The 26,718-nt window shown below is 43.5% G+C and overlaps 1 protein-coding gene across 6 annotated transcripts in view; it reads left to right on the forward strand.

Annotated features, from left to right (window-relative positions):
* Window positions 1–26,718, forward strand: part of DMXL1 (Dmx like 1) — a 146,427-nt gene that overhangs the window by 100,986 nt on the left and 18,723 nt on the right. For 3 of the 6 annotated variants that reach the window (XM_038401733.2, XM_043514928.1, XM_038401731.2), the window contains 7 exons: window positions 4,356–4,531; window positions 12,081–12,208; window positions 12,738–12,823; window positions 13,450–13,651; window positions 15,523–15,640; window positions 17,942–18,004; window positions 22,849–22,935. In XM_038401733.2, coding sequence (XP_038257661.1) covers window positions 4,356–4,531; window positions 12,081–12,208; window positions 12,738–12,823; window positions 13,450–13,651; window positions 15,523–15,640; window positions 17,942–18,004; window positions 22,849–22,935 — 860 coding nt within the window. Of the gene's footprint in view, window positions 1–4,355; window positions 4,532–7,693; window positions 8,237–12,080; window positions 12,209–12,737; window positions 12,824–13,449; window positions 13,652–15,522; window positions 15,641–17,941; window positions 18,005–22,848; window positions 22,936–26,718 lie in introns of those variants that run through there. The other 3 variants (XM_043514929.1, XM_043514930.1, XM_043514933.1) reach the window with 3 other exon arrangements.

Raw genomic sequence — 26,718 nt, forward strand, 5'->3', positions numbered from 1 at the left:
GGCTCCTGGGGCATATGTTAAGTACATGTATATGACCCCCTTCCATCACCATGACTGGCTACATATCAGAGGATTACAGAGGCTCAAGTCAATGTATCGCCCTCGGATATATCCCCTGGACATACTAGAATGCATCTCAGACAAGGTCCTATCATCCCTGGATTGGTGGATGAACCAAGACAATGTCTGTAGGGGTGCCTTGTTCTCCCAGTCTCTTCCCCGTATGACTTTGATAACAGATGTTTTAACCATGGGATAGGGAGTGCATCTGGGAGACCTGCATACTCGGGGTTTGTGGTCCACTATGGAGGCAAGGCTGCACGTAAACATTTCAGAGTTAGGGGCATTGCCAGAGCATGCCACCATTTTCTACTTCATATATATACAGGGCAGGGATATCCAAATACTTACCGACACCACCACCATGGTGGTGTTACACTTCAACAATCAGGGAGTGCCAAATTGAACAGCCTGTGCCAGGAGGCAGTCAGGCTCTGGAACTTCTGCATACAGAAATTCCCGGACTCTTAGCATCACACCTACTGTGGGTTCAGAATGGATTAGTAGACTCCCTGAACAGGTCATTCCCTTGGATCACAAATGGTCTCTCAACATGACTGTACTAAAGTAAATATTTCAAATAGGACTACTTAATTGCAACCAGTCAGAACCGGGAATGCCCCTCCTCTGTTCAAGGATAGGTCACAGCTTCGGGTTCATATCAGATACATTTCTCTTCTCTGGGACAAGGACTTGCTCTTTGCTTACCCTCCAGTGCTGCTGATTTCCAGGTCATTTTCAAGCTGAAGCCAGAATGAGACAGAATAACACTCGTAAGCTGGGTAATGTAGCCTTGGTTATCAGACCTGCTCACATTGTCCATCAAGGAAATCTTAACTATGCTTTTTGTCAAAGACCTTTATATCACAGAGTCACAGGCAGGTATTGCATCCGAACCTTCAGTCACTACACCTCACAGCCTGGTTCCTTAGTGAATAAACCCAGGAGGGCACTCTGTTTTGTGGCAGTCCAGAATGTCCTACATAATAGTAGAAAACCCATCCACAAGGGCTACTTAACTTAGTAAGTGGAAGTGTATGTCTGGGTGTCTCCGACACAGTCTACAAAATATATTTGATTATTTGTTACACTTAGTCTGGCAGTCAGCTCTATTAAAGTGAACCTGGCCACAATTTCAACATTTCACCCTCATGTATTCTCTAACACTCTGACTACCAGGTTCCTTAGGTTGTTTTCACCCATCAGAGACCCTATTCCACATGGGATTTTAAATTTAGTGTTTTCAGCCCTTATGGGTCCTCTTTTTGAACTGTTAGGCACCTGTTTGTTGTCACACCTCTCAGCAGAGTTGGCTTTTCAAATAGCCATCACTTCAGCAAGAAGAGTAAAGAAGCTACATGCTCTGACAGATCCTCGATACGCTTTTTTTTTTAAAAGGATAAGATACAGCATAGGCCAAACCCTGAGCAAAAGTAATATCTTATTTCCACCTCAGCCAATCAAAATATATTTACCAGTTTTCTTTTCAAAGCCACGCACTCTGGATGTTCACTGAGCCGGCTTTCTTTATCTGGAAGGAGCAAAACCTTTTTGAGTCCCTATTCAGGTGTCGGTCTCCTTTGTGGAATGAATGAAAGACATCTTCAGGAATAACTGTCCTGTGCATCACCAGCTGTATTGTCATGTGCTACAAGATCAAGGGCATTGACACACCAGAAAAGCTGTCTTCACATTCAGCTGGAGCATGCTCAGCCTCTATGGCATTTGTGGGAAATATTCCTGTTGTGGACATCTGTAGAGTGGTCATGTGGTCTTCAGTCCATGCCTTTGCTAGACATTATGTGATTACTACCACATTGAGAGAGGTTGCAAATATGGGGAAAGCAGTTCTGCTGTCCCTCTTCTGGTGAGAATACTAGTGTGACGGGATCACAGAAACCCCTTTGCCACTTGATGTGCCAAGACTATTTCTGCTCCTGCTTTCTTGTCCTGTCAGCTTAGGACTTCAGAGCCCTACCTGGTTTGAGCCAGACCCGTTAGCCTGCTGCAAACCTAGGCCCAAGTATGAATCATGTCCCCTAACAGCTGTAGGCTTAATTGAAAGCAGCTTAGAAAGTTTTCCTGTCCTTTACACTAAGATGCCCAACTCCCAATGGGATCCAAACCTCAGATAAATCCGTTTTATCCTGTATAAAGCTTATACAGGGTAAACTCATAAATTGTTCACCCTGTATAACACTGATGGAGAGAGATGCACAGCTGCCCCCACCCCCAAGGTATTAATGCATACTCTGGGTTAATTAATAAGTAAAAAGTGGCTTTATTAAATACAGAAAGTAGGATTTAAGTGGTTCCAAGTTGTAATAGACAGAACAAAGTGAATTACAAAATAAAATAAAACACGCAAGTCTAAGCCTAGTACAGTAATAAAACTGAATACAGATAAAATCCTCACCCAGTAAGCTTCCTTTTACAGACTAGACTTCTAGGAGACTTCTAGTCTGGGTCCAGTAATCGCTCACCACCACCAGCTCCCCTGTAGTTACTGTCCTTTGTTCCAGTTTCTTTCTTTGGGGGTGGAGAGGCTCTCTCTTTAGCTAGCTGAAGACAAAATGGAGGGGTCTCCCAGAGGTTTAAATAGACTTTTTCTTGTGGGTGGAGACCCCCTCCTCTCTCCTATGCAAAGTCCAGCTACAAAATGGAATTTTGGAGTCACCTGGGCAAGTCGCACGTCCATGCATGACTGAATTCCTTACTAGCCAAGCCACATTCCTGGGAAAGCTCAGATTTGGATTGGCATCTCCAAGTTCATTGTTGGCTTAAGGGCTTCTTGATTGGGCACTTACTGAGAATAGTCTTCACTAAAACCTACTCAAAATCAAACAAGTATGCAGCCAATATTCATAACTTAAAATACAAAAATGATACATGTATACAGATAGGATTAATAGATTCAATAGATCATAACCTTTAGAGATATGTTACATGGCATGTGTAGCATAAAACACATTCTAGTTATGTCATATATACATTCATAAGTATATTTCCATAAAGCCTTAAGGGGTGCACCATCACACCTAGCTCCCCACCTCCATTGCAAACTGCTTAGAAGTCAACCAGAGTAATGGATATGTGCAACCAGTTGAAGAGAAAATGGTTATTCACCTTTTTATAACTATTTGTCTTGGAGATATGTTGCATATGTCCATTACACAACCCACCCTCCTGCCCCAGTGCATCACTCTGTTTCCTGAGTCCAGTTCAAAGGAACTGAAAGGTGAGCAGGGTGGCTCTGCCATTATACCTTCTGTTCAAAGCATGTGTAATATCAGAGAGCAGGCGTAGCTGCCGCTAGGGTACTGCTATGGAAAACTCTCTGGCATGGTACATGAGACATGCACGCACACACGCACCTAGTATAAGAAGTATATGCAACACATCTCAATAAACAGTTATAAGAAGGTGAGGAATCTTTTTCTTTTATCTGGGTTCTCTGTTCTTCTGATGGTTTCCTCTTTGCTTTGTTGCACAGAAAGCATGGTCAGACCTGTCAGAATATGGCCATAGCTTCTCATCTCCTGTTGTAACTGCAGTGGGTGATCTTTCAAACCTCCTGCCGCAGCTGTATTTAGAGCACTAAATTTGTCTTGCTTCAGCTCCAGAATCTTACCTATTGGACATTTATTTTTAAACTACCTAATTATTTGGGGCACCATTGTGAGTTTTGAGAGATCTTTTGCTGTTAGCACCCTCCCTCTTCCAAACATCTATTGAGGCTAAAACCAGTAGCCTATAAAAAATAAGCTGCATTTCGTCAGCTAGTGTCTGTTTAGCCTACATGTTTGCAGTTAACTAATGACATTAATGAATAGTATTGCCTTTGCTGACTGGTGCTCATTAGTTCTGCAACTGTGAACATCGCTCTTCCCCCCCCCCCCAAGTGTTTAATACAACATTAAAGTTGCATTGCTAAATACTTGTATCAGAAGAATTCTGAAGCTATACCACTGTCATCTTGCATGTGTACATTTTGATGATCTCTGACCATGAAATTAAAGATATTAACCTAATAAATAGTAACTTATTTGTTGAAGGATGTGATTGACTGGAGATTTTTTAAGTTTGAAGACTAGTGGTTTTCCCCTTTAACACAGAATACTATATGAAAACTTTGGAGGTTTGTTTCAAATACTGTTTGAGTATTAATACAGTAAAAGGAAATACTTTTTAAAGAGATGGTAAAAAAAAATCTTGGAAACGTATAACAGAGGTGTGTGTTACCCTTTTACAATGAATATTCATTTCTCCTTTTCATATTTTTTTTGTCTTTTTAGTTTCTTCTGTAGACAATGGTAAGAAGCAACAAAAAAGTTTTGTGCTTTCATCAAAAATCTCTCCAAAAGAAAGTTCACAGTCTCCTTCATCATCTTTGGTAGAGCAAGAATCTCCATCTTACAGGGAAAAGTTTATCCCTCCTGAGCTTAGTATCTGGGACTATTTCATAGCAAAGGTAACTTTTATGATTACAAAACTCATTTTGCTCCTTCTTGCATTAGCAATACTTTAAGCAGAAATTAGCCTGTCCTCATTTTAAATTTGTTTACATCATGATACAAGTTTTATCTTTCTCTTATTCATAATATCCCAAACATTCTTAAAACAATGTTGGCTATAGCTTTTTGGATAAACCTTGTTTGCAAAATGGTTACCTTGAATTGATTTGACTTCATGGAGCATGAAGAGATTGTTCTAAAATGTTGCTCATTGAGATTGCAGATGCACTCCCCTCCCCCCCCCGCCCGGAAACAAACAAACAAACAAACAAAAAAGTTAGAGGTTTAACTTCTGTTTGAGATGAGATATTAAGCAAAGAGGCTTGTATGCTTAATAGACATGAGAAACTGCCTGATGTGAACTCTGCAGTGTACAATTCAAAAAATAATTGCCAAAATTGATGTCACTTCAATAGATACATTATGCTTACATGAGCTACTCGGGAAGACTTTTATAGTAAGAATGTGTTGTGAAACCACACCAACCAATGGGGCTTGAATTTAATGGAGATATAAGAACCCTTATTTTCTCTTCAGATGGAAAATTGTAAAAATTCCTGTCAAACCCTCCTAATCAAGGAAATGTATGTCTGAAAGGCAGCATTGCCTGGGAAACTGAGGTGGAGTAGGAAGTTAGGAAGTCTTGAGTTCTAATCCTGATCTGGCAGATTTTTTTTGCTCTCTGTGTGTGTGTGTGTGTGTGTGTGTGTGTGTGTGTGTGTGTGTGTGTGTGTGTGTGTGTAAAATGTTAAATATAAATATATATTTATATATATATATATAGGCTGTCAATTAACTGCCGTTAATGCGTGCGATTAACACACAGCACAATTAACGTGTTAATTTTTTTAACATGCGTTAATCACAGCAGGGCAGCATCAGCTGCTCCGGAGAACCTACATCAGGTCAGGCACAGTAATGGAAGCTGCCATCTGAGGGCAGGTGGAAAGAGAAGAGGTTACAGAAAGACGTGTTTCTCAGGCTCCAGTGGAGACGTATTTTTTAAAAGTAAAAACAGGACAGTTAGGGGCTCGCCCGAGCTGTGCACGCCCCTTGCTGGGCTCACTCCAGCCGCCCTCCCCATGCCTCCCGGGGCTGGGGCTGGGGCTGACCCACCCCCTGCTGCCTGCATCTGGGGCTGAGCCCCTGAGCTCCGCACTGCCCACGCCAGGGTCTCTCCCCCGCCTTGTGCCACCCACAGCTGGGTCTGACCCCCCACCCCTGAGCCCCACTTCGCCCGCAGCTGGGGCTGAGCCCTATGCTGACTATATATGTATATAGAGAGAGTAAATGAAACAATGAATTCACACTCCTGTGGCTCTTTTGGGTAATGTTGATAGATAATTTGGCTCCTGAACCAAACTCAGCCGTCTGAGTATCGCTGGCCTCAGTCAACCTCTTAGCTTGTGACCTGACCACTTCAACCACTCTCTGAATGACTCCACTACTTTTCCATCTCAGTCTCATAGAGTTAAATCTTCTTGTCACCATCTTCCAGACCCTTCATAACTCTGACTGCCCTTACTTACTTGCCCTTGTCTTTTTCTACATCCACCCATTCCATGATGTATGACCTTATTCCAGAAACCTCTCTGTATCTTCTTCCCTGGTGCTATCTCTAAATGTAATACCCATCCTGGAATAATTGTAAGGCAGCTACCCTTTCTGCAAATCTCTCCTCAGAACTCACCTGTATTATGCCTGCAGAAAATCAGCCAGCTAATGATACCTATGTCACAAGATGGCTGGGAATAGTTCATACTTCTATTAAAACACTTTCAATTGATCTAAAACCATCAAGTTGTGAGTGTACTTAATCTGGTTTAAGTAACTATGTAATCTTGTTGTTGCTCACCTCATCTACCCTCCATCCTGCCACCTCTGCCAGACCCCTTCTCTCCTATTGTTCGTTATCCTTGCTTGTCATGTCTAGTGCTAAATCAGATTGCAAGATCTTTGGGGCGAAAATTCTCTTCTTGTCTTTGTCCAATACTAGCACGGGGTCCTGGTTCTGATTGGAGCTTTTAGGTGTTACTGAAACACAAGTAGTGGAAAATAATTCCTCTTTTGAAAATGTAAAGTATTATGTAAATAGAGTAACTTGACTAGTTTTGAAGCCAATTGTGCTGAAATATGAGGTTTTAAAAATAAAAAGCTGGTTTTCTTCATCAGGGTTGAAATTATTATAATTCATGAATAACTTATTCTTCAAGTGATTGCTCATGTCTATTCCACAATAGGTGTGCATGCTCACCATATGCACCGGTGCCGGAAGTTTTTCCCCTAGCAGTACCTGAGTGGGGGGCACTCCCCGCGACCCCTGGAGTGGCGCCTGCCTGGTGCAGTATAAGGGGATCTGCGCACTCCCAATACCTCAGTTCCTTCTTGCCACCAGTGAAGGTGCATCAGAATTGCTCTGCTCCAGCTTTGCTGTAGCTCGTCCCCAGAGCTGTTGATTCGTTCAGTGTTAGTACCTTTAGTCAGTTTAGTTAGTCAGTGAGCCTGGGCCGGGGCATGCCCTGCGCCCCGGGGTTTAAGTCGTGCGGCTCTTGTAGGCATTCTGTGCCAAGAAGTGACCCCGTATGCAGACTGTTCGTGCTGCTTGGGAGAAACCCATATTAGCGAAAGGTGCAAGATTTGCAAGTCATTTAAGCCTCGGACCAAAAGAGAAAGGGACGTTAGGCTCCGGGCCATCCTGATGGAGTCGGCGCTGACCCCGACCCTGGCACGCTGCTCCAAACCAGTACCCAACACCACGGCATCGGTATGTGGCGACCCTCTGGTGCCATCGACCAGTTGGCACTGCTCCCTGTCCACGGGGCACGCCAAGAGGGCCAGGAAGACTCCCTCTTTGCAGCAGCACCGAGGGAAGTCTGGGACAGAGGCTAGACCCATGTCCGGGCAGTCCTCGATTCCCACCGAGCCCCAGGCCTCCGACTCGCGTTGAGCGGAGTAGTCAGACCCCTTCGGAACAGGCCTCTCCGGATGCTGTCCACACCTGAAGCCTTCCAGGCAGCCCAGGACGTTATGTCCATGCCAGTGCCCAGAGTGCCACTGATGGCCCCACGCTCCAGAGGAAGCCGTCGCTGGGATCTCCGCAGTCGCCTCGGGCCCGGTAGCGGTCCCAACACCAATCACCACCCATCAATCACTCGGGGCAGACTCCAGGTGGATCACCCTCTACACCAACCAGACTGTCTGGCTGGGTTCTGTCCGGCCGGGACTTGCGGCACCGCTCGTCCTCAAGGAGCAAATATCGGTGGGACTGCAGTGGGCGTCACCATCGGTCCACGTCTTGGAGAGGGTACCGCAGTCGATCACGGCACGGTCGTAAACACCGTTCTCTCTCGGACTCCTGCTCCAAGTCTCTGCCAAGACATTGCAGCCCCAGGCGTCGATTGCCAGCATTTCACCGTCGCAGGTCTGCCCGTCAAGGCTGTTTATGGAGCAGCTGTTACCGCCAGTACTGGTCCTCCACATCGAGATCGCGGTCCCGGGGCCGTTGTAGATCCTGGCACTGCCGCTTCTCCCGGTCCAGAGACAGTAGCAGATCTTACGCCAGCCCGGTCTCCATTCGTAGCCATCCTTCAATGGGCCAGACCAGCCAACCCAAACAGCCGGCCCCGTCGGTACCACAGCAGATGCAGTGGCACTGAATGTCGTGGCTGGCCCAGTGGTACCAGTGGGCACTGTGGCCTCCAGCGCGAGCTTGCTCGGTGGGCGGAGCTTCGGAGCACCATCAGCCTCCCTCTCCAGACCCTCGAGAAAGGGAAGCGGTGGGTTGTGCATCCTCAACACTGTGCCCAGAGTCCGACTGGGTGGCAGACCCTCCGGTGCTGGCCCACACCCAGAACACTGCACTGGCCTCTTTGCCCTGCCCGGAGGAGGCGATTGAGGCCCCGCCCCCCTCCATCCTGCAGGAGGACTACAGGGCCCACCAAAAACTCTTTAAGAGGGTGGCAGCAAGCCTCCTCCTCCAGGCAGAGGAGATGGAGGAGCCCTTAGACTCCCTGTTTAATGTGTTGTCCTCATCGGCACCGGGTAGGGTGGCCTTGCCTCTCCATGAAGGAGTGGCTAAGATTTCAAATGCCCTGTGTCAAACACCAGCCTACCCCCCAGCCTGGGTCCTCCAAGGGCAAGCAGACAGGGAAAAGGAGTTTTTGACGGGACGCCTAGGGGCACCCCACCAGTCCTCATCAGGGATCCACCCCCAATAAAACTTCCCTTCTTCAACCGATGGCGTACTTTCTTCCCGGAATGGTCACAGCTAACTTCAGACCAATGGGTCCTCAACACCATCTCCCAGGGTTACACCCTCCAGTTTACTTCCTTCCTGCCCAACCACCCCCCGTCCTCCATGGGGGAGCCCTCGCAAGAAGCTCTGCTCGAGCAGGAGGTGGGGCGGCTTCTAGGTCTAGGAGCGACAGAGGCAGTGCCCAAGGAGTTTATGGGCAAGGGGTATTACTCCTGTTATTTCCTTATCCCGAAGGCCAAAGGGGGGCTCAGGCCCATCCTGGACCTCTGAGGTCTGAACCAGTACATTGTGAAGCGCAAGTTCCGCATGGTCTCCCTAGCCTCCATCATCCCATCTCTGGATCCCAGGGAGTGGTACGCTGCCCTCAATCTATAGGACGCTTACTTCCATATCCACATATTCGAGGGGCACAGGTGCTTCCTCCATTCCATGGTGGGACGGAATCATTACCAATTCACAGTCCTCCCATTTGGTCTGTCCACTGCTCCCAGGGTGTTTACAAAATGCATGTAGGTTATTAAGGTCATCTCCCGGTCGCAAGTTAGGGATCATATGGCGCTCCTCCTGTCCACATGCACTGCCTTGGGCCTGTTGGTAAACAACACCAAGTCCACGTTAGTCCCGGTCCAACGCATAGAGTTTATCGGGGCGCTCCTGGACGCAGTGTCGGCCAGGGCCTCTCTTCCACCAGACAGATTTGAGACCCTAAAAGGTCTCATCGACTCGGTCACAAGGTTCCCGGTGACAGCAGCAAGGGTTTGCCTACAACTCTTGGGTCACATGTTGGCGTGCACATATGTGGTCTATTACGCCAGATTCAGGATAAGGCCCCTCCAGCTCTGGTTGCCCTCGAAGTTCTCCCAGGCCACGGATAGGATGGACAAGGTCCTCATAGTGCCAGACTCTGTGATCATCTCCCTACGGTGATGGTCCGCCCCAAACAACATGCTCCAAGGGGTCCTGTTCAGGGACAGGGCCCCATTGTTGGAGCTGGTGTCCGATGTATCGGACCTGGGTTGGCGGGCACGTGGGGAATTTTCAGACCAAAGGCCTGTGGTTGGCTCAAGACCTGACCTTACGTATGAACATCAAGGAGCTCAGGGTGGTGTGGCTGGCATATATGGCCTTCCACTTGCACCTGAAGGGCAAGGTAGTCTGGGTCCTCACAGACAAAACGGCCTCTATGTTCTATATCAACCGGCAAGGCGGGGCCTGATCCTCTGCCATGAAGTACTTGGGCTGTGGGACTTCTGTATAGCCCACAGCATCCACCTGAAGGCCTTCCACCTACCAGCCACCCGGAACAAGAGGACATCGCTTGAGCAGGGACTTTTCCTCGCAACGTGAGTGGTCCCTCCACCTGGAAGTGGCCCTCCGGCTCTTCCAAAGGTGGGGAACTCCCCAGGTGGATCTGTTCGTGACTCAGCAGAACCGGTGATGCCTCCGGTTCTGCTCTGGGGGGGCCTGGAGAGGGACACTATCTCTGACGCCTTTCTCCGGTCCTGGTCAGGCCAACTTTTCTACGTCTTTCCCCCGTTCCCTCTAATCAGCAGGGTCCTGGAGAAGATAAAGACGGACAAGGCCTGGGTCCTCCGGATTGCCCCGTCGTGGCCCAGGCAGCATTGGTATGGGACCCTCACAGGCCTAGTGGTAGCTTCGCCATGGCTGTTACCGCTCCGCCCAACCTGCTCTCTCAGGACCAGGGCCGCCTCCTCCACCCCATTCTGGCAGCTCTTCACCTCGCGGCATGGCTGCTCGGTGGTTAGGTAGAGAGGAAAGGACATGCTCATGGCAGGTTCAGCGCGTTGTTCTCGAAAGTAGGCAGCCCTCAATTCACCCCGCTTATTTGGCGAAGTGGTCCCGGTTTTCTAGGTGGGAGGTGGACCAGGTGACTGCCTCAATCCAGCTTCTCCTTGATTACCTCCTCCACCTGAGTGCCCAGGGCCTGGCACCCTTGCCAGTCAAGGTGCACCTGGCAGCCACGTCGGCCTTCCATCTGCCAGTGCAAGGTCACACGGTATTTTCCCATGCTATGACTGGCCGGTTCCTTAAGGGTTTGGACCATTTTTTCCATATTCTAGACCCCCGCAGTGGGACCTAAACCTGGTGTTGGCTTGTCAAATGGGTCCCCCATTTGAACCACTGGCCACATACTCCTGGGTTCACCTCTCGTGGAAGGTGGCCTTCCTGGTTGCAATCACATTGGCCAGGCGAGTCTCGGCGCTCAGGGCCCTGACCTCCGAGCCGCCATAAACAATCTTTCATAAAGACAAGGTCCAGCTCTGCCCACACTCAGTGTTCCTCCCGAAGGTGGTCTCCGCCTACCACATGGGTCAGGACATTTTTCCACCGGTCCTCTGCCCCAAGCCTCGTGCGTCCACTGAGGGAGTGCTGTCTCCACACGCTCGATGTGCAGTGGGCTCTGGTTTTCTACCTCGAGCAGACCAAGCCATTCAGAAAGTCCTTGCAACTGTTTGTCACCTCGGCTGAGTGCATGAGGGGCGAGCCGATTTCCACTCAGCGGCTTTCCAATCAGATCACTTTGTGCATCCGTTTCTGTTATGAGCTGGTGGGTGTCCCCCTGCCACCCATTGTGAGGGCACACTTTACTGGGGTGCAGGCTTGGTTGGCTACCTTTGTGGCCCATTTCCCCATCCAGGACATTTGTAGGGCTGCCACGTGGTCTTCGGTTCCCAGATTCACTTCGCACTATGCAATCATCCCCCAAACCAGGGATGACGCTGGGTTCTGCAGGGCTGTGCTCTATCCTGGAAACTTGTGAACTCCTACCCACCTCCAACAGATATAGCTTGGAGTCACCTATTGTTGAATACACATGAGCAATCCCTCAAAGAAGAAAAGACAGTTATCTTTTCCGTTAACTGGTGTTCTTCGAGATGTGTTGCTCATTTCTATTCCACATCCCACCCTCCTTCCCTCTGTCGGAGTTTTTTAGCAAGAAGGAACTGAGGGTGGGGAGAGGTGCGGCTCCCCTTATACCGCGCCAGGCCGACTCTCCTCTACAGGTATTGCTAGGGGAAGAACTTCCGGCACTGGTGCATGTGGCGAGCACGCACACCTATTGTGGAATAGACATGAGCAATACATGTTGAAGAACACCAGTTACGGAAAAGGTAACTGTCTTTTTTCAATATTACCATACATTTTAATAGTAATTTGAAACAGTTTGAAATAGTTTTGGCAGATATAGTTTTGCTGAACTAAAATATTTTTTCTATGCTTTTTTTTAGCCTTTTCTTCCAACCTCACAAAATAGAGTAGAATATGATTCAGAGGAGAGTCAGGGAAGTGATGATGAGGATGATGATTTTACATCAGATTTACACCGTCAGGAGCACTCTAATTCAAATTCGTACAGGTATGAATCGCTTAGATTCTCATATTTTTTTCTGACACTGTTGACAGTGCATTTCTGGAAACTTACTGCAGAAGTGTGAGTGATGATATGGCAGCCATTCAAGAAATGCATACATTTCCTAGGAATGCATTATCTTCTTTGTTTTGTTATAAATAACGCATGGATATAATATTTTAATGATGTCTTTTTTATTATGTATAAAAGTTGTTTTCAGAGTAGCAGCCGTGTTAGTCTGTATCAGCAAAAAGAAAAGGAGTACTTGTGGCACCTTAGAGACTAACAAATTTATTTGAGCATAAGCTTTCGTGAGCTACAGCTCACTTCATTGGATGCATTCATTTGTTTTGGCATCCAAGGTATCCTTAAGGTTTTAAATACATTCATGGTTTATTAACCCTTTATAATATTTTGGTTAATAAAAGCTGAAAATATTCCTATAGTAGAGATGTTAAAATTTTATTTTAAAGTGAAACTTCCTTAAAGTTGACAGAGGTCAATCAATGACTCATGAGTATTTTCTTGTTGTTAGTTGGTCACTGATGCGATTGGCTATGGTTCAGTTGGTGCTTCATAGGTTGAAGAATTTCTACCCCTTGGCTGGGCATGATCTTTCAGGTAATGGTGCAGTAATGGAGATGTCTTTCCATATTTAATAATTCGACAATGAATTCAGTAACTTAATTGCATAATAAACACTGATCAGCCTTTTAGTTTCTTCTGCATTCAGCAGTGTGTTGTAAATAACTTGTTCAGTAGTTTTGAATTTATTTATCCTGACATTATTACTATAGTAACATTGGTACACTTTAAATACTGAGGTTTTTTCCACAAAGTATTAGCACCTATATATTTTGGTTCCAATTTCTAGCAGTTTTGTTTAGCTCTTAATCATTTGAGAAAGTTGTCAATAGCTGTATATAAATGTTTTTCACTACCCCAAGTTAGTTAATGAACCATGTTCTTACCTTTTGTAGGTCAAAGCAAATCTCTGGTACTATACATACACTGGCCTAGATGCTAGGGCCCTCCTCCCATATCTAACTCTTCTGCCAGCAAAAGCAATACAATGCTCTACACCCAGACCACTTGTTCATAAATTATTTTTTTTTAAAAAGTGTGCATGTGTATAATAAACAGATGTACGTTAGATTAAAGTATTTGAAACACTTGACAGTGAAGTGATTCTCATCAAGATTATAGCAGACATAAAATAGTTTATTTTGTTTGGTTTGTCCTTGTAGAGCTTCCAGTTAGCTCCCCGCTGTGCCATGCCATTCTGAAGACATTTCAGCGCTGGGAGCAAGTTCTTCTCCGGCGACTTGAGATACATGGTGGCCCACCTCATAATTTAATTTCTGCTCATATTTCTGAGGATGTATTATTGGCAGGTCCTGCGCTCCTTCGCCACAAAGCTTTGCTTGAACCTACAAACACTCCTTTCAAGTGAGCATGTGACTTTTAAAAAAGTGTTAATATACATCTTCTGAACATTTTAATTAAAGTTTTCCTTAGTAAGGAAGTGAAAGGCCATAATTTCAGAAATGTTTGCTTGTAGATGCAAGTAGCACAGATTTAGTGCGTATGTCCAGGTAGATGCATGCCTGGCATGTGTGCATGTTCCATACTTTCTCTCAGTTATAACTGTATGCTCAAATGTGTGCAATTTAGCATGTGTGTGTAGACTTCTGAAACTTTGGCCTTAAGCAATGAAGATAGTCAGTCATATGTGGAGAAAGCAATCACATTTTTGAAGTTCTCAAAGCCCAATGCCAAAAATCAATTTACTGTTTAAGCAGGGGGAAACCTATATTTGGCCACAATCAGAGTAAGGATCCTTATTCATTTCAATAGCTGACCATTTGTTAATTTAAAAAAAAAAAAAAAGTGTGACAGTCTTTGATCTACCTTCTGAGGAAGCATTGTGGTGTTAAGGAGACCAGGGCAAGGTCTAAAAGAACACTGTCATAAAAGAAGTTCCCTCTCTCTCTTTCCTAGTTATAACAAAAGCAACAGTAACTTTCTTCCCTGCATTGACTGTAGGCTCATAATATTGCATCATGCAACCAAAAACAGTGTGGTATCAGCAAGTAATTTGTAACTCAGTTTTTTAAATTGGATATCAACACCACACATTTATGTAAACCATATGTTCCTTTTCTCCTAATGGCATCTGCATGAGCTCCACAGCCAGCAGTTAAGTGCACTTCTTTTCCATTGTAAATTGGTAGTTCCTAACAACAGTAATCTTAGTTGTCTCGTTTACTTCATTTTAAAAAAAATATTTTGAATGATATACTGTACACACATCTCTATTCCCTCCCTCCCCCAACCCTTGAGTGTCCAGTAAATGGCTGCGCTCTTGACTCCTTCATGGTTTTGAACCTAGCCACCTTTCCAAAGATTTCCACAGTTGTTGGGGTACTTACAGCATATTCGTCGGAGGTTCACTACTGTTCCGTTTCTTTAAAACCTGTTTAACTCAAAATCTTGACAAACTATTGGGAGAAAAGGGCTTTGTGAAAGATACAAGAAGTCCTCCCTTTCAAGCGAGGGGTGAGCTCAGGTTTGTTTGCTTTGATGTTACTTTTGCATTTGAGTTTGTCAGTCTTCTAGATGATTCTCAAGTACAAACAGGAAAACCAATTTCTGATACGCCTTGATGTTCTTAAGGCTAAATAGTAATTTAAAAAAAAAAAAAAATTGGAGGGAATAAAATTTGGAGGGTATTTTTGTTTTTTTTCTTTACCGTTTACCTTAAACATAGTTTAGTTTCTTGGGGAAAACAAAATTATTCTAAGCCACTGCTATGATAAGGAGTAATTCCTATGCTACATTATCCCCGTACAGCTATGTTTTCACTTTCAGTATTTGTCGGTATTATCTATGCTTATCTGCTCCTAGCATATTGGTTAATAACTTAAATTTTCTCCCCCTATCAGGGCAAGGAACTCAGCAAAGCATTAAGGAAACTTAGAAATGTAAGCTGTAAATTTGAAGTTGGAGTCTAACTGTGGCTAGGTGTTTTCAGAGGTCTCAGAAAAGTATATTGTATATTATAAAATACTGGGCCATTTATACTGCAATCTTGGGCACTCTGTTAATTGTTAAATATATAATTATTTGTACTTCGCTAATTGACACAGGAAATGATAGCTGTGGCTGACTCAATTCTGGATTTCCACATTTTCAATTCGTCACAACCTGAACATTTCCTTTTACAGCATTTTATTTGGTATGCGTTGTATGCTAATAATAATTTGAATCTCTTGTTATTACCAGCATAAATAACATGCTTGTTTTAATTTTATCTATAGATCTAACAGTCATGTTGCACGGTCTACGAAGAGGCTTTGGCAGTACCTAGTTAAACAAGAGGAAGTCCAGGAAACCTTCATCAGAAATATATTTACAAAAAAAAGATGCCTAAATGAGGTCCGTATAGTACACAAAATACATAAAATTATGTTAAGTAAGAGCCTGGATTTAATGTAAAACATATGAAAGCTGGCTTACTTGCTTTCTAGAGCACAAATTTGTGGAGAACAGGCTTGGTGTTTGGGGGCTGTCCTTAGATACCAAATCTCGTGAAAAATTTTGCTGCATTTTGGGTGTTACCTTGATATAAGTCCCACAGTTCCACTCAAAACAAAAAGTAAATGGCCACCTTTTGAATTGTATGAAAAGCCTTGCATTGTTGGAAATTTTGGCCTAAGATGGTAATAAAAGTTACCTCAAAGGCTGACAGTTTGTAAATAAATAAATAAAACACACACACACACACACGATTCCGTTTTGCAACCTAATTAGTCATAACCTTCAAAATTGAGTCTGTCCCTATCATTTTATCTTGTGCATCCCATGATTGTCCACTGAATCCTACCTCCTTACCTTACAGTTTTGAAAAACATCAAAATAAACTCAGCTCCTATTTACAGTGCAAGTGATACTACTTGAATAAGGTTCTCTATCCACACCCTGGCTTTCTAGGCCACATGCTCTTAAAACGCACTTCTAAAAGTTGTAGCTCTTCCTCTTCTTTTCCTTGGGTGCTCCATTGCTCCTTGCTTATCATTATTTACTGTACTGTTTTATTGGTGATAGCACTCACTATCTGCTGTCTAGCCCCTACCCCATAAATGTATCATTTATCCCCTCTTATGGAACTCCATAAGGCAGCCCTGCCAAGAGTAAATGGTAAATGACCGTAGGATTATTTGAGATTTTAATTGAACATGGCAATGGTCTAACAGAGAAAAATCACATGTAATCATAGCTTAAACTACAACTCAGAACAGCACTGTACTATAGGAAATGTTTGTATTAGTTTAGAAAGAGCTGCCCCCAGAATTAATGGTATTTTAAAACCATCTGTACGTTAACCAGAGGAGAGGGTATTAATCTTTTTTAAAAGTTACCATTTGTTACGCTTCTCAGTAATTCAGTGCAGCTTTTTTAATGTGCTGCTTTTGTTCCTCTTCACATTTTTTTCTTTTCCTGTCACTCTTTCTATTACCTTTCCCCATTTCCCTTTTCATTCTCTTTCCGAGAATTAAAAACAGCAGAGCTTTAAAAACTAATCTCATGTTGCTGAAAGGTGGTTTTGTTTTTCTAGATTGCCTCCACTTAATCCTCAGATTTTATATGCTGCTTCTGCTTGATTATGGCTCCATTTGAGCTGAATCTCTGGAGTGTATACTTCATGTCAGTTATTGACATGAGGCAATGGTACCAGAAATGACTAGTGTTTGGAGAGATACTGCTGTCTCAGAGAATCAGACAGGAGGATTTGATCAGAGCAATGGAACATCTGTAGGACAATCAAGATAGTTGTCAGGTGAACAGGAATTCTAGTGTACATGAATTTTCACTAAATGTGGAGTGATTGCATTCTTCAGTACTCTATAAAAGATAAAGTTTAAATAACACGTATGTGTGTTTATGTGAAAGAAAGTAGTCATTTATGTACAGGATGTTAGCAGTATTTAAGTATTCTTAGGGCATAAAATAGTTTTGAGGCAGCATGGTAGATCTGGACTTTGACTACAAGCTTGTTTCTTCCTGATGAGCTGAAATTGAAAGTCTGTTGTAACATTTTGAGTTATCCACTATGACTAATACAGGGTGCAGTTTTGTCACATTCCTGAGGAAGTCATAACTTGTCCTCCTCAGCTGTGAGGAGGATAATGGCAGTGTAGGAATAGAGGGAGATGGAGGAGGGACAGATATCTAATGTGTGACAAAAATTCTTTAATTTAATTAATGCAGCTCTGTTATGTTGCACTTGATATGTGCCTTAAGTGCTCGTGAAGCAATATCAGTAGTTTAGAACTGCTAGCTATGCCCTTACTTTAAAATGACTTTACTTTGATTACTGTGGGATTTCCTGCTGTCATTGCTAGTACATTCACCATCAATGTGTCATATTGGTAAGTTCCAAGTTTTACACAGAAGTTGACTACTAAAGTAGATGAAACACTGTGATACACTATAGAATATAACCTTAAAAGTCATTTTTTCAGCAAACATGTAGATTAGGAAGAAAATTTGAGAATTAGACTGTAAATGCTGAACAAAATATTTTTATGCAAGTATTTGCAATTCAGTGTGGAGTGTTTTTTTTTAATTTTGTTGTGTGTTGGAAAGATTAACATAGGAGTAAGGATTTCCTCAGTACCTTTGCATGTTACATCTCATCTTTACTCTTTTTCATGTGATTGTTCTTTTTTGGTGAAGTCATTAGAGGACCACAGTGAAACCATCAAAAATACAATGTTGGAGGACCCCATCTTCAATAAGGTACACAATGATAATTTTCAAATGAAATTAGACTTATTCTTTCACTCGGAAACACCTACTGTCTACAATCATTAAACTGATATTCATCTTTGTTAGCCTGTTTACAACTGTGCAGTGTGGTGAGCTTAACTTTGCAAGAAGTCTGGCAGTTACATCAGTAATATTGTATAGGATGTAGTTCTGCAAGTCAAGACTGATTCTAAAATAAATTCTCCGTGTCCTTACAGCTGCATTGAAACTTCTGTTAGAATGCATAACAGAATTAGTATATAGAAAAGGAGTACTTGTGGCACCTTAGAGACTAACAAATTTATTGCCACAAGTACTCCTTTTCTTTTTGCGAATACAGACTAACACGGCTGCTACTCTGAAACCTGTCATTATGCAAGGCATAGAATTAGAATATGGATTAATAATTTGCTAAATATTAATTCTGTGCTAATATTTGCACATTCATGACACTTAAAATTGTTTGTAAGCACTTTAAAAACAGTTGACTGAACAACCATGTGAGAAAGGTAAGTATTGCATTAGTATATGTCCCATAAAAGCAGAATATGCTATTTTGTGCCTCAGTCCCTCAAGAGACAGTAACTTAGCACAATTTTTGCACTTAATCACTACAATACTTCACAATGTGGATTTGTGGATTGTCGATTATGAATTTTTTGATTGTTGACGCAGATAAGAATTCCATTAAACTCGTGCTTAATTCCAGTTTATTAGCAATAAAACTTTTTGTTTCCAGCCATTAAAAAGGCCTGTTTTAGTCATTTTTATATATTTTCACAGGTGAGCTGCATTTCACTAAAAGCTACTCAACCTCACACAATTCTTCTCCTAATTTACTTACCATAACATAGCATGCCTAAGATTCAGGAATCAAGGAAGACCTGGTCACTTCAAGACATTGAAGTGCATTGTTTCAACCTTGAAAGCAGCATTGCATGTTCCTTAGGATCACTCTTTCCTTATCAGGATTATAGGCCTTCTGGTGGAATCTCTGGTGTCTTTTGTAGCATTGGGTTCCTGCTGTGGCAGCATGTTCCTTAAATTAAAATTGGGTAACTGTATTTAAAGGCTATATTGTCACTCAACCAGAAATTTTGGGCTTCATTCTGTGGCCTATGTTATGCAGAAGGTCACATTAGATTAGATTATCATAATGGTTCCACCTCATCTTAAAAATATATGGATCTATGGAAAGTGTGCTATTTATCACCCAAATGAGCCAGTGGAATGCACCCTGGTAACAGCATGAAGAACACTTTCTGACAAAATATTAGCTAACTTCTGCATGGATCAGCAAATGGGTTTTAGATTCTAATCTCCCCTGCACTATAGTAGTGCAGTGTATTACCACTAGGTCACTGAACCAGCCTTTTTATCGTGCTTTTAAATTCATGATTGGGAGCACATCAAGAATAAACCTTTCATGCGAATTTTTTCTAATTAAGATAACTCTGTTTTGTGTATTTCAGTAAGAATTGAATAATTTTTTTTTCATACCTTCAAGGCTGTTTTAACTTTATTTAAAAGGTGACCTGCAAAATGACCAAACTCAAGGTGGCATCTTATGTCTTCCAAACATATACTGTACCAAATATTTAAAATATAACTACAGGTGTAACATAAGCAATGCAAGTATCTTCTTAGTAAACAGTAGGAAAGGAAAATGCAGACTGTTTTTACTGCAGTGTATATAAAAATCCTAAACTTAGTATCTGTTAACTGGTTTCAGAGTAGCAGCCGTGTTAGTCTGTATTCGCAAAAAGAAAAGGAGTACTTGTGGCACCTTAGAGACTAACAAATTTATTAGAGCATAAGCTTTCGTGAGCTACAGCTCACTTCATCGGATGCATTTGGTGGAAAAAGCAGAGGAGAGATTTATATACACACACACACAGAGAACATGAAACAATGGGTTTATCATACACACTGTAAGGAGAGTGATCACTTAAGATGAGCCATCACCAGCAGCAGGGGGGGGAAGGAGGAAAACCTTTCATGGTGACAAGCAGGTAGGCTAATTCCAGCAGTTAACAAGAATATCAGAGGAACAGTGGGGGGTGGGGTGGGAGGGAGAAATACCATGGGGAAATAGTTTTACTTTGTGTAATGACTCATCCATTCCCAGTCTCTATTCAAGCCTAAGTTAATTGTATCCAGTTTGCAAATTAATTCCAATTCAGCAGTCTCTCGTTGGAGTCTGTTTTTGAAGCTTTTTTGTTGAAGTATAGCCACTCTTAGGTCTGTGATCGAGTGACCAGAGAGATTGAAGTGTTCTCCAACTGGTTTTTGAATGTTATAATTCTTGACGTCTGATTTGTGTCCATTCATTCTTTTACGTAGAGACTGTCCAGTTTGGCCAATGTACATGGCAGAGGGGCATTGCTGGCACATGATGGCATATATCACATTGGTAGATGCACAGGTGAACGAGCCTCTGATGGTGTGGCTGATGTGATTAGGCCCTATGATGGTATCCCCTGAATAGATATGTGGACAGAGTTGGCAACGGGCTTTGTTGCAAGGATAGGTTCCTGGGTTATTGGTTCTGTTGTGTGGTGTGTGGTTGCTGGTGAGTATTTGCTTCAGATTGGGGGGCTGTCTGTAAGCAAGGACTGGTCTGTCTCCCAAGATCTGAGAGAGCGATGGCTCGTCCTTCAGGATAGGTTGTAGATCCTTGATGATGCGTTGGAGGGGTTTTAGTTGGGGGCTGAAGGTGATGGCTAGTGGCGTTCTGTTGTTTTCTTTGTTGGGCCTGTCCTGTAGTAGGTGACTTCTGGGTACTCTTCTGGCTCTGTCAATCTGTTTCTTCACTTCAGCAGGTGGGTACTGTAGTTGTAGGAATGCATGATAGAGATCTTGTAGGTGTTTGTCTCTGTCTGAGGGGTTGGAGCAAATGCGGTTATATCGTAGCGCTTGGCTGTAGACAATGGATCGAGTGGTATGATCTGGATGAAAGCTAGAGGCATGTAGGTAGGAATAGCGGTCAGTAGGTTTCCGATATAGGGTGGTGTTTATGTGACCATCGCTTATTAGCACCGTAGTGTCCAGGAAGTGGATCTCTTGTGTGGACTGGTCCAGGCTGAGGTTGATGGTGGGATGGAAATTGTTGAAATCATGGTGGAATTCCTCAAGAGCTTCTTTTCCATGGGTCCAGATGATGAAGATGTCATCAATGTAGCGCAAGTAGAGTAGGGGCATTAGGGAACGAGAGCTGAGGAAGCGTTGTTCTAAGTCAGCCATAAAAATGTTGGCATACTGTGGGGCCATGCGGGTACCCATCGCAGTGCCGCTGATTTGAAGGTATACATTGTCACCACATGTGAAATAGTTATGGGTCAGGACAAAGTCACAAAGTTCTGCCACCAGGTTAGCCGTGACAGTATCGGGGATACTGTTCCTGACGGCTTGTAGTCCATCTTTGTGTGGAATGTTGGTGTAGAGGGCTTCTACATCCATAGTGGCTAGGATGGTGTTTTTAGGAAGATCACCAATGGACTGTAGTTTCCTCAGGAAATCGGTGGTGTCTCGAAGATAGCTGGGAGTGCTGGTAACGAAGGGCCTGAGGAGGCCTGTGTCACACTTACAGTAACAGTTGAAGTAGAGGAGAAGCAAAGAAAAGCAGACTCGGGGGGGGGGGAACCAGCTAATTAAAATGATAAAATACTCTCTTGAAAGCTTAGGATTTATGAGAGTCAAAGGAGCAGGGAAGCTTCTACATATTCTGTTCCAAGGAGCTGGATACCACATGGTACTAGTGACCACATCTCTGCATTTGTTTAAACAGGGACCAGTACAATGGAGTCCCAATGCTGAATGAGGCTTCTGGGCCTTTAAGACTGGCAAAGACTTCAGATTCGATAAACTGAGATATAGAAGCCAGAAAACAGCAGTTCTGGAACCTTGCACTTGTTATATTTTGGAGCACTTAGCAAATTCAAATTTGCAGTACAGGTCCTAATTTCTGTGTCCTCATTGATGTCTTGTAGCACTTCATGATCTCATTATAGTGGTAGTGGTTTTGTTCCCATGGCAGTTTCTCAATTTTATCAGTGCCGTCGCAGGTTCCTCTTTGGAATCTTATACTACCCTGACAAATAGCTAAAATACTTTGTAAAGTGATTTCTGCTTTAGAATTGAATGCAGATCAGTCAAAAGAGTCAAACACTACCTTAGATATAAAAATCCTCATTCCAAAGCTAAATCTTTTCTATCAGCTGCTTCAATTTGTGTATTTTTGAAATGTGAAAAAGTGCAAGACAGCCCAGAAGATTTGTATCATTGAATGGATGGCAGGTGGGCAAAATAAGACAGGAATTTCAAATTATTTATCTGCACGTCCCTTGGCTGATCTCATCTACTTCAGTGCTGAAATACAAAGAAGTAAGTTGCATCAAATATTCACAAGTCCCTTATGGATCTCTTGTGATCCTTCCTTAATAAAAAAAATCAAGTGTAAACATAATGAAGTGCCTGATGGGTTTTTTCTATCAACATCCTCAGGTACGTGTGCAGTCCACATCCCCGTCTAGCATTTCAAGGAAGATAATGGGGTACAGAAGTGTGTTTGAGATGAGAACTTGTAGAATCCCCCAATATGGCAAGCTTGATAGAATAAAAAAGAAGCCAAACCTATTAATACTTCTAACCTTTTTAGTTTTCCGAGTAGACTCAATTAAGGATCCTACTTAGCACATACCATATTATGTTTGATATTGAGACATTTATGTAATAATCAGATACAGTCTAGTATTTCGCCTTTGTTTGCAATATGAATTAAAAGTTGAACAAAGGCTTGTACTTACAGAAATATGGATTTTATTTCCTAAATACAGATAGAAGCAGATCTGGGATATCCAGGAGGTAAAGCAAGAATTATTCATAAGGAATCTGACATCATTACTGCTTTTGCAGTCAATAAAGTGAGTATAAAGAAATGCTAATTTTGCATGTTAAAATAGACTGGACATATTTCATTGCATTATGCTTCAGACTATTCTTATAGATAGTACTCTTACTGTGTAAGAATATATCACACTTGCCAGCAGTCTGAATATGGCTTGAACTGTCCCAATGTTCCTTCCTCTGTCCTCCTCCCCTGTCACGAGAGGTTAAACTTGCAGCATTTCCCTTCCTTGCTGCACTCAGTGCTCCCACTCCTGTTCTTCATGTCTTACGGAACAGAACATAAGAATGGCCATACTGGGTCGGACCAATGGTCCATTTAGCTCAGTATCCTGTCTTCCGACCATAGCTGGTGCCAGATGCTTCAGAGGGAAGTAACAGAACAGGGCAATTTGGTGTCGCTAGCCTCTGTTTGCCAGAAGCTGGGAATGGGCGACGGGATTGTCACTTCATGATTATCTGTGCTGTTCATTCCCTCTGAAGCACCTGGGATTGGCCATTTATACTTTTGGCTTCCCCAACATCCTCTGGCAATGAGTTCCACAGGTGACTCTGTGAAGTACTTACTTTTGGTTGTGTTAAACTTGCTCCCTATTAATTTCATTCAGTGACCCTTGGTTAATGTGTTGTGTGAAGATGTAAATAACACTTTATTATTCCCTTTCTCCACACTATTCATGATGTTGTATACTCACCCCTCAGTCATCTCTTTTCCAAGCCAAACAGTCTGTCTTTCTAACTTCTCTTCATATGGAAGCTTTTTCCATACCCTTAATCATTTTTGTTGCCCTTCTCTGTACTTTTTTGCAATACTAACGTATCTTTTTTGAGACAGGGCAACCAGAACTGCATGCAGTATTCAAGGTGTGGGTCTACTATGCATTTATATAGTGGCATTATGATATTTTCTGTTTTATTATCTATCCCTTTCCTTAGGATGGGACTGCTCTACCATGTCTCTGAAAATCTCATCTGTGTAACGCTCTCCCTTAGCTCCTTCAGTTCAGCCACTCTAATTTCAGGAGCCCATACTTGGTCTCTGAGGGCCATGAGTTGCTTGCATCAAATGCACAGATATGTCACCAGGCTACAAGACAGATAATCTTACACGCTTCATTCAGTGCAATAAACTGGATTGCCCACACTCTGCTGCTGGAAATAATGCCTGCATTATTTCTACTCTTGCAGTGATCATAGAATAATAGAATATCAGGGTTGGAAGGGACCTCAGGAGGTCATCTAGTCCAACCTCCCTGCTCAAAGCAGTATTTAATCCCAACTAAATCATCCCAGCCAGGGCTTTGTCAAGCCTGACCTTAAAACCCCCTAAGGAAGGAGATTCCACCACCTCCCTAGGTAACGCATTCCAGTGCTTCACCATCCTCATAGTGAAAAAGTTTTTCCTAATATCCAACCTAAACCTCCCCCACTGCAACTTGAGACCATTGCTCCTTGTTCTGTCCTCTGCCACCACTGTGAACAGTCTAGATCCATCCTCTTTGGAACCCCCTTTCAGGTAGTTGAAAGCAGCTATCAAATCCTCCCTCATTCTTCTCTTCTGCAGACTAAACAATTCCAGTTCCCTCAGCCTCTCCTCATAAGTCATGTGCTCTAGCCCCCTATTCATTTTTGTTGCCCTCCTCTGGACTCTTTACAAGAAGACTGTGGAAAAATTGGAGTGAAAAACTGTGAAAAACTGGACACAGTACTCCAGATGAGGCCTCCCCAATGCCGAATAGAGGGGAATGATCACGTCCCTCGATCTGCTGGCAATGCTCCTACTCTTACAGTCCAAAATGCCTGTTAGCCTTCTTGGCAACAAGGGCACACTGCTGACTCATATGCAGCTTCTCGTTCACCGTAACCCCTAGGTCCTTTTCTGAAGAACTGCTGCCTAGCCACTCGGTCCCTAGTCTGTAGCGGTGCATGGGATTCTTCCTTCCTAAGTGCAGGACTCAGCACTTGTCCTTGTTGAACCTCATCAGATTTCTTTTGGCCGATTCCTCTAATTTGTGTGTGTGCGCGTGTTGACAGGGGTGTTATTGACCTAAGTTTAGAGAACGTTTGTTAGGTGTAGCTGGCTCTCATGCTCCCTCTCCGAGTTTCCCCACAAAATTTCCCAGTTTGCTGCTCCTGTTTGCTACTTCCTCTGGTCATTTATAAGCTGTCTTTTTAAACCTCTTTTCTCCCTAAACTAATCCTGCCTCCCAACAAAGGAATCAAAAAGGGATTAATGATCAAAGGATAGCAGGCTAGAGCCTTGTTAGGAAGCTGTCAGCTGTGCCTGGCAGGCTTCTAGGCTCAGTAAACAACCCACCCCAACAAATTCAGCCCAAGAGTCATGTAGTTGCTCCTGTTGCTCCTCATTCGCCCAGAGAACTCCCTTTCTAAACTGCCCTCTTTGCTGCTCCTGGTTGCCAGCACAGAGGAGCAGCAGTTGGAGAGAGGAAGAAATGGGTGCTTTACTTTTCCATTCACCCTCAGCAGCAACATCCCCCATCAGGCAAGAGGAAGGGAGGAGTTATAGTGGGGAAAAGATGGGGGAAGGATGGTCTTCTTTTGGTCTAACCACCTAACTCTCTTCTGCAGTGGTATTCAACTACTTTTCTGGTGGGTTAAATAACACAATGTCCAAATTTTGGCAGGCCAAAGGGCTCTCAAGGTGTTCGCTCTCCAGTGAACCAGCCACTGGCCAGGGATCACAACCTTTCAAGAGTGGTGTGCTAGATTGTATTTATTACAAAATAAAAGCTTAAGCATGCCAGTAGACACTATTCAATGAAGTCTTGCAAATAACTATACTAATACACTGTAATGCTAGTAAAACAGCATGCTATTAATATTCTGTTAAAACTTTTAAATTAATATTAGAAGTTAAACTCATGAGAAATAAATGAACATCTAATTTTCCTTTCTTATTGCCTGACATTTTGACACTCGCTTGCACCATCTTCTCTTCTCCCTTGCCCCACCAAAAAAAAACTTGACTGCATGATGTGTGTAAACTAATGAAGCAATCAATAATTGATGTGCTTTTATGTTGCATAAGCTTCTGATTAAGTGCCTGATTAAAAGTGTACCTCTGCAAGTGGAAATGTATTAACAGTCTATTTCCAATATGTTTAAATGTAAATGAAAAGTTTCTAATTAAATACATGGCATGACAGTAAACAGCGAGAAAAGAAACTGAAGTGCATCGTCTCAGTTTCCATCAATTCAGCCCCCAGTCCCCATCTGCCCAACCCACCAAGCGCCCAACCCCAGATAAACTCTGGTTTCTACAGCCTCACTTCTGCTTCTACTGGGGTTCTTTACCTCTCTTTTACCAGGCCAGGGGGACTGCAGTGGGGTCCCTCTCCCCCTTCAAGGCGGGATGCCAATTCCAGGAGTTCTTCACTCTCCTCCCCAGGTTGGGTTTTACAGGGAGGGAAGGGGGAGGAGCCATCTCTGCTCACAGGAGAGGTGGGGTGAAGGAGAATGGAGTTGCCTTGAGCTGTAGGGCTCTTTCTGCTCCTCCCGCTTTCCCAGTAAGAAAAGGCTGCAGCCTCCTCCGTTTCTGAGGGGAGAGGGGAGACCTCTGCTGCATCCTGAGCAGCTCTGGCTGCTGCTTCCCAGGAGGCATGAAGAGACAGCTAATGTTCGGTGATGGGTGAAATGGACGGACCTCATGGGCTGGATCTGGGCCACAGGCTGTCAATTGAAGAACAATGCTCTACTGTATAGTGAGAAGGGGGTGAAAGAGAGAATGTGAGAGCGCTTTTGTGTTCACTCAGATAGATCTGCAAAGCACTCAGATAGAT

The sequence above is a fragment of the Dermochelys coriacea genome, chromosome 5 (genome assembly GCF_009764565.3).
Source record: "Dermochelys coriacea isolate rDerCor1 chromosome 5, rDerCor1.pri.v4, whole genome shotgun sequence".
NCBI lineage: Eukaryota > Metazoa > Chordata > Testudines > Dermochelyidae > Dermochelys > Dermochelys coriacea.